This window comes from Pteronotus mesoamericanus, unplaced genomic scaffold (genome assembly GCF_021234165.1).
Source record: "Pteronotus mesoamericanus isolate MK-2021 breed Mesoamerican mustached bat unplaced genomic scaffold, CSHL_Meso_final scaffold_54, whole genome shotgun sequence".
NCBI lineage: Eukaryota > Metazoa > Chordata > Mammalia > Chiroptera > Mormoopidae > Pteronotus > Pteronotus mesoamericanus.
Window position 1 is genome coordinate 34,362,501 of NW_026555321.1, and position 14,939 is coordinate 34,377,439.

The following is a 14,939-nucleotide window of genomic DNA, read 5'->3' on the forward strand; positions in this document are numbered from 1 at the left end:
ACCTGTGCCTGAGGGCAGAAAGAGATGGATGTCTCAGCCCAGGCAGAGAAAGAGTGAATTTGCCCTTCTTCAGCCTTTTGGTTCTCTTCAGGAAGGGACCGACTTTGGAGAAAGCCCTCTGCTTTACTTAATTCCAGAAACCCCCTCATAGACACACCCAGAAATACTGTTTTACCAGCTATCTGAGCATCCCTTTTTTCCAGTCAAGCTGACTCATAAAATTAACCATCATACATTTTAAAACAAAATTCAATGCAGTAATAAATAAACCTAACTATATTACAAATTAAAAACAGAATCACACTGAAGAGGGTGAAGAAGAAAAAAAAATTAATGCAAGTGATTTTGGAAGACAGTATTTGACTAAAAACCATAAGGCTGAAGGCAAAAATAACTGCACATAGAGAGTGTACAATAACTAATAAATTTGTGTGTTTTTTCACTGTTCTCAATTTATGTTCACAGAGGAAAAAATTAACTTCATATAAAAATTTATTTTAAGGAAAGTAGGACAAACTCCTAAATATTTATTCATTCATTCACTCACTACTCGCTCATTCATATATTGATTCAACCATTCCAAATTATATAATCAAACAGGTTTGACACATATTGAAGAGTAAATAATCATTCAAGATGTAACTTATGAAAAAGAATGCCAACACAGGATTTCTAACAGCATGAATGTTTGGAGACTCACCATTGAAATTAACGTTGCGAATGTACTTCAACAACTTCTTGCCCCCAGCTTGCTCCATCTCTGGACAGACGCCCCGGTAGTCAGCACAGAGATCCTTGTTCATGTGATGCAGGGCATGGGCCATAGCATAGACTGCATCAATCACAAACTGAACTTTCCCCTCCTGCTCATAGTTGGAATCTTTTCCAATTCTCTCCTGCCCTGCATATTAAAATAAGAAACACACACAAAGATTGGTGTTGAGTAGAATGTCTAAATTTGTATTTCTTTTCATATGCTTACAGCAAACAATGTTTTGAGGAATACAACAGTACAAGCCACATAGTTACATGTGACTACCATGTTAGGTGGTTTTTAGTAGTTGACTTTGGAGCCTATCACACTAACATTTCCAATTAGTATTACATAAGCTTTAGAAGCAGAACTCTAAGGATTCACCAATACTCTATTAAAAATATAGTGGTCCCACAAAACTGAGGGGTCACTGGGATTCCACATTCAAATCTTCCAAGCCCCCTTACTCTGGAAAGCTGAGACCCCAAAAAGAAAATGATATAAAACAAATGAATTTCCACATTGAATTCATTACTTTCTTCTATATACTTCACCTCCTGTATTGTTTTGTCTCAATTGTTGGAATTACTGGCAACTCAGAAACTCGGGCTAGAAAACCATTGTTTCCTGTCTCTCACTACCCACTCCCATGTACATACAACTAATGAAGAGCCAAGTTCTGTCAATTCTACCTCTGAAACACTGAGCAGTTTCAGCCACACTCCCAATGCCCTATTTATGTGTTTCTTCCATCAGGAGGCAATGTCACATGTCTCCCTTTATCTGTTTCTTCATGTCCATCTATAGAGCTAATCACCTCACCCCCATGCTCTAAATTCTTCAATGGCTCCCCATTGCCTATAAGGCAGGATGGCAAGAAGCTAAGAGAGTTCATGGGCAAGTAGAATGGGGAAATTGAGAAAAGAAAATTAAACAAGGCCAAACAATTTGAACAACTTATAGCCAGCTGGTGAATCTCAAGACCTTATCTACCCTAACCAAGGACACTTGGTAGCAAAGAGTTTGTGCCGCTTCTCCCTCACCAGAGAATAAATAGCTTAAATCACCCTGGTTGGGGAAAATAGAAAACAGAGACTCAATTAATGCCATTTGTGCCAGCCAAACCCAAGGACAGATGAAGTCAGGTAAACAAATAACAAAAACTCCATTCGAGTCAGACAGACCCAAGATAAAAGTAAAGCAGTGAAGCTGACCAAAAAATAAACCCAAACTCTCCGATATGTTCATTTTCATGCATCAAAATATTAAAAACACACTTGGAAAGCTGATGAATATTCTGCTGTAATCCTCCTTTAAAATCTTCACCCACTGAAGAGAGAAAACCCCCCCAAAACAAAGGATATTAATGCTGGATCACTCTAGAGCAGACCCATGTCCTTTTTGGGGGCATGTTTTTTTTTTTTTAATTTCCTCCTAAATTCTAAGGGTCCCCCTGAGACTTGCAAACAAGGGAGCAGCAGGTAACAGCAGCTCATCCTGGGCTTACCTCTGATCCTGTGTCCAAGGCCCCCTTTGCTCTGACCTCCCAGTGGGCTGACGGCAGCCCTGCCGTGGCTCACTTCTTTCCTATAATGTTCTTAGGGAGCCAAAGCAGAGCACCGCCCAGGCTCTCCAGAAGACTGTCTCTTCTTCCACCCTAACCCTTCCATTGTTTCGCTGTCCCCAGCATTCATAATCATACCCTTCAGAGTCACCTGGACTTGTGTTGTAAAATCTTTCCTACAGGAAGTCAAGAACCCACATACTGTAGGCTGGCCCATAGCAGACCCACTCCAGGCCCACAATCTAGGCATGTGCCCTGACTAGGAATTGAACCGGTGACCTTTTGTTTTTCAGGATGACACCCAACCAACTGAGCCTAACCAGTCAGGGCCTTTTTTTTTTCTTCTTTCATCTCCAACACTGAACAAAACACTTAGTATCTAGCAGATTCTAAACAAGAATTGCATTAAAGTATGCATTCATTTAGTACATGGTACCAGAAACTCTCCTTGGATCTCTTGTCCTTCTATGACAAATAATTATCTGCAGATTGCATTCCACTCTCACAGCACTAATCCCCAAATTGTTCGTATCGCACATTTGTGTAGTGAAGACACAATAGGAATTCTGCAACCCTAATATATTCCTCTATGATACAAAGGTTTCCTGACAGTTAAATATTTTTAGACTTATTTACTGGAGACTTTTTCAGAGCATTTGCTATTAATAAAAATTATAATTTCCAAGAAGAAATTCAGAATTTCCCAAATTTACTTGAATTTTTATTTTTCCTTTCAGAGCACACCTCACTATCTTATATGGCAGATACTTCTGTGTTTTATATGTGCCTCATTTAACTAACAGTCAACCTATGCTCACTGCTAGACATTTAACCTAGTTATTTAAACATTTACAGTGTTTAAAGAAGGATTTTATCTTTGTTAAAGATAAAATTCATCATGAATTCCTGCTACTTTCAATTCAAATCCAGGACCACAGGGTTTTTTCTGACCTTGACACTCATACATCTCTAACTCTCTGGTGAAAAAAATCCTCATTTTTAATGACATCATTATTCATTCACTGTATTCCATAGTATGAAGGTAACATTTTTAGAATAACAGTCATGTCTAAGAATCATTCTAAAAACTGCCTTTTTGTCTGAAGGTTTTGGTGATAGATTCTGAGAAGTGGGGTTGCTTTATTAAAAAGTAAACTTATATGTGTTTTTGCTACTTATTGGCAAATGCCCTTACAATGGATTTGCACCATCTTGCTTTCCCACAAAGGATGAGAGTATTAATTTCCCCACAATCTCACTGCCCAAGTGTGTTGTCAAACTTGGGTATTCGTCAATCAGGTATGTGAAAAATGCTACCAGTGTATTTAGTTTGCGTTTTTCTTATTTTAGGGGAGACCGAATATCTCCCCTAAAAAATACATTGTATTTCTTTTTCAGCAAACAGTCTATACTATAGCCAACTGTTGTAAAAAGCTGTCGGTCATTTCCTTCTCTACTTTTAAAAGTATTTTTATTAATTCAACATATTAACTCCTTCAGATTAAGTTGAAACTACTTTCCCCAGATTGTCATTTTTCTTTAACTTTAGGTATTTTTAGTTAAATTTCAATAGTTTAAAAATTGCTTTTCTAAATATGTTACCATTTTCTTTTCTTATGGCTTTTGAATTTTCAATCATGTTTGGAAAAAAAAAATGTCCCCACTTTCAGAGTAGAAAAGATCCATGTTTTCTTCCAGAACTTTTATTTTTAAAAGTTATATCTTTGATCCACTTAAAATATATTCTAGGTAGAGTCTGAGAAACAAATTTAAAAAATTCTCTTTTCCCTTATAGCTATTCAGTTATATACAAAAAGCTATTCTTTGTTTTGTTGTGTTCTTTTGTTATTTTTCAATTATCACAAAAAATTTAAATATAGTACAAGTTTAAAAGAACTTTTCAGTCCACCACCATCTGGGTTCTCACATTAACATTTTACTATATTATTTTATAAGGCAATTCATTTTCTAATATTCACTTTATAACCTGCTACATTACAAATTTCTCCTATGGTTTATCATACTTAAAGAGGCAATCTTGAAGGCATTATGACCATTATAAAATATATACTGTGAAATGGGTTCAGGCTAATAAGTCAGGGGAGCAGTTTCTAAACTGCATTCATAAAGACATTTATTCCAGAGAGAATGCCTCAAAAAGTAATCACAATATTTTAAATAATGAAACATTTTATTATTTGCGAAACACTGCAGGCTTTATCCCTGTTTTGGAGAGTCATTGGGTGCCTTAGCATATCAAAGGCTGTAAGACTTAAGGGATACTGGGACTAGAAAAATGTACCATTACATCAAGAAAATCAGAAGTGGCAAGTTCATTAAAATTAAAAATTAATTAATTAATTAATTAATAAAATAAGTTTAGTCATGGCTGGTAGTTCAGTTGGTTGGGGTGTTGTCCCGATACGCCAAGGTTCAGGTTCAATCCCTGGTCAGGGAACATACAAGAATCACCCAATGAGAGCATGGATAGGTGGAACAACGTGCTGATGTTTCTCTCTCTTTTTCTCTCTCCTCCTTTCTCTCTCACTTTAAAATCAATCAATAAAAAAAAAAATTAAAAGCACATTTAACTTTACTTCTACTATGGCAGACAACTGTTTGCCAGATCAGAGTCTCTGGTTACTCATTTACCACCCTGCCCCTCCTCCCCTAACAGAAATCTGATTCTCTAGACACTGGAATCCTACTCTAAGTGTGAGAGCTTATGGATCTCTCTACTCTCTAGAGCCCCACTGAGTCAATTCTGATTTTTTTGAGAGAGATAAAGAGAAAGAAACATGGACTTGTTGTTCCACTTATTTATATGGTCATTGGCTGCTCCTTGTATGTGACTAGACAGGGGATTCAATCTGCAACCTTGGCACATGAGGACGCCACGCTAACCAACTGAGCGACCCAGCCAGGGCCAATTCTGACTTAAGACAAACCAATTTCCTTCACAAGGGTTAATTTAGGAACAGGCATGGTACACAATTCTAGCCAAGGAGATGGAAGAAAGAAGTTTACTGGGGAACTCCTGAAAAAGTTTATTTGCTCTTCAAAAGAGATAGACTCAATTATATCAAAAGCAGCACGCAAACTCACACGCCACACATGTACACACACCCTGCAGTTACTCTAGTCATTTTGTGGTTCTGAGGAAATTACACAGTATAAAAACAACAGCAGAACAAAAATGTGTTAGAGATATGAAAGTACAACAGAAGTATGAGTTAGCCAAATATTTTCCAAGTTGATTGGAATACTACACTTCGTATCCAGACAACACTGTACAACATCCTAAGGGACTAACATTAAGTATGTCCCAAACTCTCCCAACCACCGGAAGAAAAAAGTGAAATGCAGTTTTAAAAAATATTTTAACATAGATTGAAGAAGGAAAAAAATGCATTCTCCTTTTATTCTCAGTTAATAGCTCATTCTTTCAATCTTTCTGATTAACTGAGATGTCATTATATTCTTTCCTTGGATAAAGGTCATCCTTTTCATCAGGTTTCCCAGGAGAGAGTCTGGGGTTTGGATAAAATGAGGGGAACCAGGAAGGATTATCTTTTAATTTTCTATCCTGCAAAGATGCTTACCTTTTGAAGTCTCCTGATTTTCTGCTCCATTGTTATTTTTACCCAAAGAGTGTAGTATTTATCTTAAAAATTCACACTCGTTTAACCGTCTCTTTCATACATTGTCAGCTGCACTACATAAGAATAGCCCGTAAACTTTCACTACCAGGATTTTTAGTGTTCATTCTGCAGGAGAGGATTTCTCTTGGAAGGACCTGCTTACCTTGCCCATTTTAACATATTGCTTTCTCAGAATATATGCCTTAGTTAACATGCATGCATAAGACATCTCTTGGGGGAAGGCATAAAAATGTGAGAATATGTGTATTTGGAATTATTAATATTAATATTTCAATGGGGAAGCCAAAAGAAAGGGATAGAGTGGGAGGTAGGCAGGAAACACATCAAGGAGGTTTGCCAATGCAGACTTAAAAACATAGCAGAAAGGTTCAGCGGATGTGAACTGGCCCAATGCTTACCATATGTTTCCAAGGAGTGAAAATTTGTAATTTTTATTTGTATTTCACATATTAATTGAAGCTATGTGCTTTGGGAAGACCTCTCTGAAATTATGCAAGCTTGTGCTGACTGTGCTTTTAAACCTTGATTTCAACAAATTTTATTTTATTGAGTACGAAGCCTCAATCTTAAATATTTCTTGAGGCTGAAGTACTGAGCGTTACTGTATATAATTAACTAAGATACTAATGCTTGGATCTATTGCCAATGATAAATACCCCTAATAAACAAGAAAAGAATATGCCACAGGAGATCTGAAGTTAGACTGAGGGTATATTTCGGTTGTGACAAACTGGCTAGGATCTGGATAAAGGGGATGCGGGGACAGCAGGGCGGATATCCTGGAGTGTAGCAAACATGGCAGGATACATGAAAGTTCTGCTGTTACCCGGCAAGCCTTATTAAGATGCTACTGCAGTCCCATAATTCAAACATAAATAACTCAGTTTACTGGATAACTTTTTTTTCCCTTCATAGGTATTCATTTCTTTTTATGAGATGAATGTGAACGGTAAAATAAAATTATGTATTTATAAAAATTTACTTTGTTCCCATCTTTTATGGTGCCCACATTTATAGAATCTCAGAGTATAAACACACAGCCTACAAGGAATAACAGTAGAGGGAAAGTCAGATATTTGGGTTGAGTCAAAACCCCATAATATTGTTGTGCATCTGTTTGTAGGTGAGGCCGAACGAGAGTTCAATGGGATGAGCAGCTCCTGCAAAGAATGACAGGGTTCGTGTCCACGGTGCTGTGGGCAGCATGTGTTCGCTGAATATTTTCTGTGCACCATGCCCTGTGCTAAACACTCTGCATAATTTAACCTTTAAATCTCACAGCACCCTCTTGGTTAAGTACTATTGTTTTTTTTTTTTCCATTGGCCATCCATTTCCTGCCTCTCTGTCACTTAACTATACATTATAGAAACTTAGGTAAATGGTTTCTTCCAAGTATGCACACAGAAAGCAATGAACTGGGAGTCTTTCCTTTCTAATCTTTTTATTTTCAACATAACTTTAGAGCCAAAATAATCTCAAAATTCATGGTAATCATGATTTTTATATCCTCTTATCCCCACTGCAAGGAGGAAATGGATGTTTCTTCCCTGATGTCCCCTCGAGTGGAACAGTTAATATCCAGAAAAATCACCTAAAAGCCTTGCAAAAGAATGAAGAAAATAAATCAAGAATGGCAGATGACGTACCAACTGATCTTCTACCCTGACGGCCAAAATTTTGTTGCAATTTAACCTTTAACATACTAATGTTCTGCAATGGATGCACATTAAATGGTGCTATAAATTCAGAAACAGGACTGCTAAGGGAGAAAAAAATATCTAGCCATTTTCTATGCAGGAAGCTTCCTGGGGAGCTACTTAATTGTTACTTAAAACTGAGTTTTCTTCTGCAATTCCATTTCCAATTTCCAGGTTAAGTGCAAGTAAAGATACATGCAGTGAGTAAGCATGTCTGTGGTGGGGCAGGGCAGGGTGGGGTTAAGTTTCATACAATGCACAGAGAGCACGAGATTGAAAGGGAAGAATGTCTCAGCCCCAATGTTCACACCCCCCAAAGTGTGGAGGGTGTTCTGAGTGACTCAGCCAAGGCCAACAACAGTCTGATGTAGGTAATGTCAACCAGCTCAGCAAAGGTAAGCGGCAGTGCTCCTGAAACCCACAAGGAAAATTGCGAAGACAAACAAGAAAAGGATGTGTTTTCTTAAAGAAGTGCCAAGATTCAGTTTCCATTTCTCACAGATTTTTCTCTTCTCTGATTCTTAAGCTAAATTTCTGCTTATACAGGTTTTGGTTGCTTCTTCTATGCAAACTAAAAATCATTGGCGAAGTATCCTTTCCAGAGCTGATTTAAAGATTAAATAAACATAATACTGTTACGGGTGCCTATTCTTTTAATACATTCTCTAGCCAAATCTATTTAAAATGGAGTTTTGGCCTCTGAAATGCTGTTTATGTTATTCCAGGAGTTGTATTCAGGTGGAACTTTCAGAATATTAATGAAAAAATTTATTCAAAATGCATTTAGATACCAGATGTAGTAATGGGTCTGCACAATTGTCAGCAATAGCTGCTAAAACCATGAGGAGAAAGGCTGGTGGGAATTTTATAGTGAACAGGTCAAGGCAACAACACTGGAACCATTGCTTAGTCTTTTCTTTTTTCTATTCCACTTCTCCCACCCTGTCCTCCATCCTTCTCCTTCTCCTTTTGCTTTAGACATTAGCAAGTAATTTAGCTTAGAAAATGATTGTGTGCATGTGTGTGTGTCTCAGAGAGAGAGAGAGAGAGAGAGAGAGCCCTTAATCTGATCAAGCTTCTGGATCTATCAACTGATTTATAGGAAATACAGAAAATAGAGAAACATGTAAATCAACACTTCAGAAATACAATCAGCAAAATCCAAAGGTGAGAAATTCTACAGAAATAGCAATAAGCTGTATTCTTTAACAAATAATTGGCAAAAAATAAAAATAAAGAGGGATATTTTTAGATTTAAAAAAGACTTGGATATACCAAAAATGTTGTGTGCACACTTTGTTTAGATCCACATGTGAACAAACTAACAGTATAAACATATTCATGAGAAAAGTGAGGCTATTTGATGATAATGAGCAACTGTTGGTTTTGTTGGTTTCTGCATGTGTTTGTGTTATATGTTTTTAAGGGCATTTGTCTTTTAGAGATGCATACTGAAGTATTTAGTGAAAAAATAAATGTTAAAATTTACTTCAAATTGGCCAGTTGTGAGAGAGGAACATGTATGGGGTATATGTGAAAATAAATTGGCCATGTATTGAACACTGTTGTGATTCATTTATACGTACATTGAGATTCTGGGCATTCATCATACTGTTCTCTCAGCTTTTGTCTTTCTTTGAAAGATCACATGATGCTATAAAAATTAAAGAAGAGAAAAAAAAGTATGAAGAAGGAAGAAGAAGGAAGAACAAAGAAAAAGAACAAAAAGAAGAATATTGGGGTTAAGAAAAAGGGAAATAGGCAGGAAGGCAGTAAAGGAGATGAAGTTGCTTTTAAGTGACACCTACTCTGTTCTCGATACTCTAATAGAGATGAGTGATACAGATATAAATATGGAGCCCTTTCATACTCTGTCATGTCACAGCTCCACTGAAACACTGCTGTGGAAAAGCAGAACTTCCATCTCTCATCTCACGTCTTGCAGGGTGATTCTGCTTCTCAGACATTTATGAAAGGGCACACATATTGCAGAGGCTATGGCACATGGGCAGGGACTTCTGACTCCTGTGGTCTCATGTCCCTTCCTGGAAGCAATGTAGGCATGTCGTGGGGTTGGACTGACTTCGTCTCACTGGCACCCTGACCCTTTGCCTTCTGAGACACCGAGAAAAGGCATAAAGGAATTCATCCCCCTGGAGGGTTTGAAAGGACTCAGAATCATCAGTCCAAATGAAACTCATAGAAAAAGAAAAAGCCAGTGTTTAGTTCCATTTGGGCTGTGCATCTAGTTCTAGTGACTGGAAAAAAAAAGGAGGGAAATGAATATACCTTATATATGCCAGGCTCCCCAGAGGCAGGTTTAAGTCTTAAACATTGCTATATGCCCAAAACACAAAACAGGGCCTGAAATGTAGTGGACATCCACTAAATGAGTGTTTAATGAAGTATGGAGAAATGAATGAATATCCTGGAAAGGGAAATAAAGTAACAAGCAAGTAGCTTCCTTAAAAGAGTAGAATAGAACGGTTACGATCCTCCCCTCCTGGACAGTGACAGCTGAGATGGAGAGTTTAATTCAGGTGATCAGAAGATTGCAGGCCAAGTCTGGGAGAAAATAGCAACACACCATGCTATTTGGGATCATTCTCTTCAGCTGGGTTCTTAAGTGCCCAAAGACTCTACTTATCATTGCTTCCACTGGTTTCCACTAAGTTACTCAAGTAAAGGTGAAGAGAATGTTTTGTTACCTTTCTTTTTGAAGGCAAGATTCATTTTACACAAAACAAAAACATACAAATGTATACACATCTCTCCATTTTTACTTTTGACCATTTAGTCGTGGTCACTCAAAAATAAAATAGATACATTCCTTCATATTGAGCACTAATCATATTCATACCTGATGAGAAATAAAGTTGATATGATTCTCAAACAAGAGTTTCTTTTTTACTATTTTTATTTTTCTAATACATTTGTCTCCATTTTCCCACCAGCACTTTCCCCTGCCCCACCACCCCCACCTCCCACCCTCAATCCTGCTCCACTTTGGCTTTGTTCATGTGTCCTTTATACCTGTTCCTTGATTTGACCTGTCCCTTTCTTTTCTCCGTTACCCACCTCCCTCCTTGCCTCTCATTACCGTTGGTTTGTTTTTTCTTTCAATGTTGCTGGTTATATTTTTCTTGCTTGTTTGTTTTACTGATTAGGTTCTACTTTTAAGTGAGATCATAAGGTATTTGTCTTTCATGCTCTTGTTTATTTCGCTTAGCATAGTACTCTCCAGTTCCATCCATACTGCTATGAAGGGTAGTAGCTCTTTCTTTCTTTTGCTGTGTAGTATTCCATTGTGTAAATGTACCATAGTTTTTTTGATCCACTCATTTACTGATGGGCACTTAGGTTGTTTCCAGCACTTGGTTATTGTAAATTGTGCTGCTATGAATATTGGGGTGCATAGGTTCTTTTGAATTGGTGTTTTGGGATTCTTAGCATATAATCCCAGCAGTGGAATGGCTGGGTCAAAAGGCAGTTCCAGTGTTAGTTTTTGACAAAATTCCAAACTGTTTTCCACAGTGGCTGCACCAGTCTGCATTCCCACCAACAGTGTACTAGGGTTCCCTTTTATCCACAACTTCGCCAGCACTTGTTGTTTGTTGATCTGTTTATGATGGCCATTCTAACCAGTGTGAAGTGGTATCTCATTGTGGTTTTAATTTGCATTTCTCTGATGGCTAGTGATGCTGAGCATCCTTTCATATGTCTCTGGGCCTTGTGTATGTCCTCCTTGGAGAAGTGTCTGTTTAGGTGTTTTGCCCATTATTTAACTGGATCATTTGTCTTCCTGGAGTGGAGTCATGTGAGTTCTTTACATATTTTGGAGATCAAACCCCTGTCTGAGGTATCGTTGGCAAATATATTTTCCCATACAGTTGGCTCCCTTTTCATTTTGCTCTTGTTTTCTTTAGCCATGCAGAAGGTTCTTATTTTGATGAAGTCCTATTTGTTTATTCTTTCCTTTATGTCCTTTGTTCTAGGGGGACATATCAGTGAAAATGCTGTGTGGGACATCTGATAGTTTCCTGCCTATATTCTCCTCTAGGACTTTTATGGTGTCGTGATTTACATTTAAGTCTTTTATCCATTGAGTTTACTTTTGTGTATGGTGTAAGTTGGTAGTCAAATTTCAATTTCTTGCAGGTAGCTGTTTGACTCCCCCAACACCATTTGTTGAAGAGGATATTTTTACTCCATTTTAAGTTTCTGACCCCTTTGTCAAATATTAATTGATCATAGAGACATGGGTTTATTCCTGTGCTCCCTGTTATGTTCCATTGATCTCTGTGTCTGTTCTTATTCCAGTACCAGACTGCTTTGATTAAAGTGGACTTGTAACATAGTTTGATGTCAGGTATTGTGGTCTCTTCTACTTTGTTCTTCTTTCTCAAAATTGCTGCAGCTATTCGGAGTCATTTATGGTCCCATATACATTTTTGAAATGTTTGTTCTATATCTGTGAAATACATCATTGGTATTTTAATAGAAATTGCTTTGAATCTATAAATTGCTTTACGTAGTATGGACATTTTGATGATGTTAATCCTTCCAGTCCATGAACACGGTATATGCTTCCATTTATTTGTCTTCCTTAATTTCTTTCTTCAGTGTTGTGTAGTTTTCTGAGTACAGGTCTTTTACCTCCTTGGTTAAGTTTGTTCTTAGGTACTTTTTCTTGTTGCTATAGCAAATGAGTTTTTTCCCCCTGATTTCTGCTTCTGATATTTCATTTCTGGTATACAAAAATGCCTTCAATTTCTGAATATTGACTTTGTATCCCACTCTTTTGCCAAATTCACTAATAAGGTCGAATAGTTTTTTGGTGGATTCTATGGGGTTTTATATGTATACTATCATGTCTTCTGCAAACAGTGACAGTTTTACTTTCTTCTTTCCAATTTGGATGCCTTTTATTTCTTTTTCTTGTCTGATCACTGTGGCTAGGACTTCCCATAATATGTTGAATAGAAGTGGTGAAAGCAGACATCCTTGTCTTGTTCATGATCTTAGCAGGAAAGCTTTTAGTTTTTGCCCATTGCATATGATGTTGGCTGTAGTTTTTTCATATATGGCCTTTATTATGTTGAGGTATCCCCCCTTTATTCCCACTTTGCTGAGTGTTTTTATCATAAATGGATGCTATAACTTACCAAATGCTTTTTCCTTATATATTGATATGATCATGTGATTTTTGTCTTTATTTTTGTCTATATGATGTATTACATTTATTGATTTGCGAAAATCAACCATCCTTGCATCCCTGGGATGAATCCCAATTGATCATGGTGGGGTGATCTTTTTAATAATGTATTGCTGGATGTGGTTTGCCAGTATTCTGTTGAGGATTTTAGCGTCTATGTTCAGCAGTGACATTGGCCTGTAGTTTTCTTTCTTTGTTGTGCCTTTATCTGATTTTGGGATTAGTGTGATGCTGGCCTCATAAAAAGAGTTTGGGAGTATTCCCTCTTCTTGGATTTTTTGGAATAGCCTGAGAAGGACAAGATTTAACTCTTCCCTAAATTTTTTGTAAAATTCTCCTGTGAAATTGTCTGATCCAGGGCTTTTGTGTGCCGGGAGTTTTTTGATTACTGCTTCAATTTCACCATATGTTATTGGTCTGTTCAGCTTCCTGCTTCTTCTTCATTCAGTGTTAGAAGGTTATATTTTCCAGAAATTTGTCCATTTCACCCTGGTTATCAAATATCTTTGCATATAACTGTTCATAGTATTTTCTTACAATCCTTTGTATTTCTGTGGTTTCAGTTGTTATTTCTCCGCTTTCATTTTTGATATTATTTATTTGGGTCCTCTCCCTTTTTTTTCTTGATGAGTCTGCTAAAGGCTTGTCAATTTTGTTTATCTTTTCAAAGAACCAGCTCCTGGATTTATTGATCATTTGGATTGTTCTTTGTGTCTCTGTTGTTGGGAACTGTCCTGCCTGGTTTTAAGGACTGTAGCCTCGAGCACAGGATAGAGCGCTGCAAGGCTGGAGCTGAGCAAGGAGGTCTTGGGAAAATAGGCCACTGAGGAGACAAAACCTGTCCTCTTGGCAGGGGCTGCACCCCTTCCTCCCTCTCATCACCCTGCCTGGCCCTGGAGGATGACTGGTTAGTCAATGATGGGTAAGACCACGTGATGGCAGGGGCAACCTAAGACAGGCACTGTCACAAAGGGGCCATCAGGGAAGGACTTGGGGGGTGCAGAGAAGGGGAAAAAGACCCTCACCCCTCGGCTTTGTCATTGCCAGAGTCTTCATTCTATATGAAAGAAGTCTCCTTATCTGTTGACTGCTCTGCTCCAACTGTCTAGTTCAGGCTTGAAACAATACTAGAGGCAGGTACAACCCTAATCTCGATCAGGTGGTTCCCCAGGGACAATTAGGACTGGAGAAGGAATGCATGAAATCCTATGAAACTTACTTTGCTAAGGATGCCCTCAAGTTAATGAGTACTGATGTTTTGGCGTCCAAGCACAGAATGTGATCAGTTTCCTAGATTTCAGGACCGAATGGGCACCACCTTGCCTACCATACCTTGACCTGAGGAAAATCTCTGTTCCTTCAATCATAGCCTTTTGACATTTAGTGATGAGCTCTGCATGCATGCTATATACTCCTGTGCATATCATTCTCATTAAAAGCCATTTAAGAGAATTACCACCCCCTTTTCCTCAAAGATCAAGAAGTTTCTGGAATGACTTATTTTGTTTCCTTCATCTGTGATGACTCCGGGGGACTCTGGGGAACAAGGTACCCCCCTCACTCTATGTAATTCAATTCTCCTCTGATCTTGATTATTTTCTTCCTTCTATTCACTCTGGGTTTTTTGTTGTTGTTGTTGTTTCTCCAGCTCTTGAAGATGTAGGATTAGGTCATTTATTTGAAATGTTTCTATCTTTTTTTAGTAGGCCTGTATTGCTATAAAGTTCCCTCTCAGGACTGACTTCACTGTGTCCCATAGGTTTTGGACTGTTGTGTGTTCATTTTCATTTGTTTCTAGAAGCTTTTTGATTTCTTCTTTGATCTCATTATTGATTCATTCATTGTTTAATAGCATGTTATTCAGTCTCTATGAGTTTGAATGTTTTTGAGTTTTTCCCTTGAGGTTGGTTTCTAGTTTCAAGACCTTGTGTTTTGAGAAAAATTCTTTTATGATTTCAATTTTCCTGAATTTGTTGATGCTTGTTTTGTGTCTTATGACGTGGTCTATCTTTGAAAATGTCCCATGTGCATTTGAAAAGAATGTGT

At 37.7% G+C, this 14,939-nt stretch overlaps 1 protein-coding gene across 1 annotated transcript in view; it reads right to left on the reverse strand.

Moving 5' to 3' along the window:
* The window catches only part of GRM7 (glutamate metabotropic receptor 7), an 858,034-nt gene that overhangs the window by 295,501 nt on the left and 547,594 nt on the right, over positions 1-14,939 (reverse strand). The window contains exon 6 of the mRNA XM_054595612.1: positions 701-901. Within this exon, the coding sequence (XP_054451587.1) occupies positions 701-901 (201 nt within the window). The remainder of the gene's footprint in view (positions 1-700; positions 902-14,939) is intronic.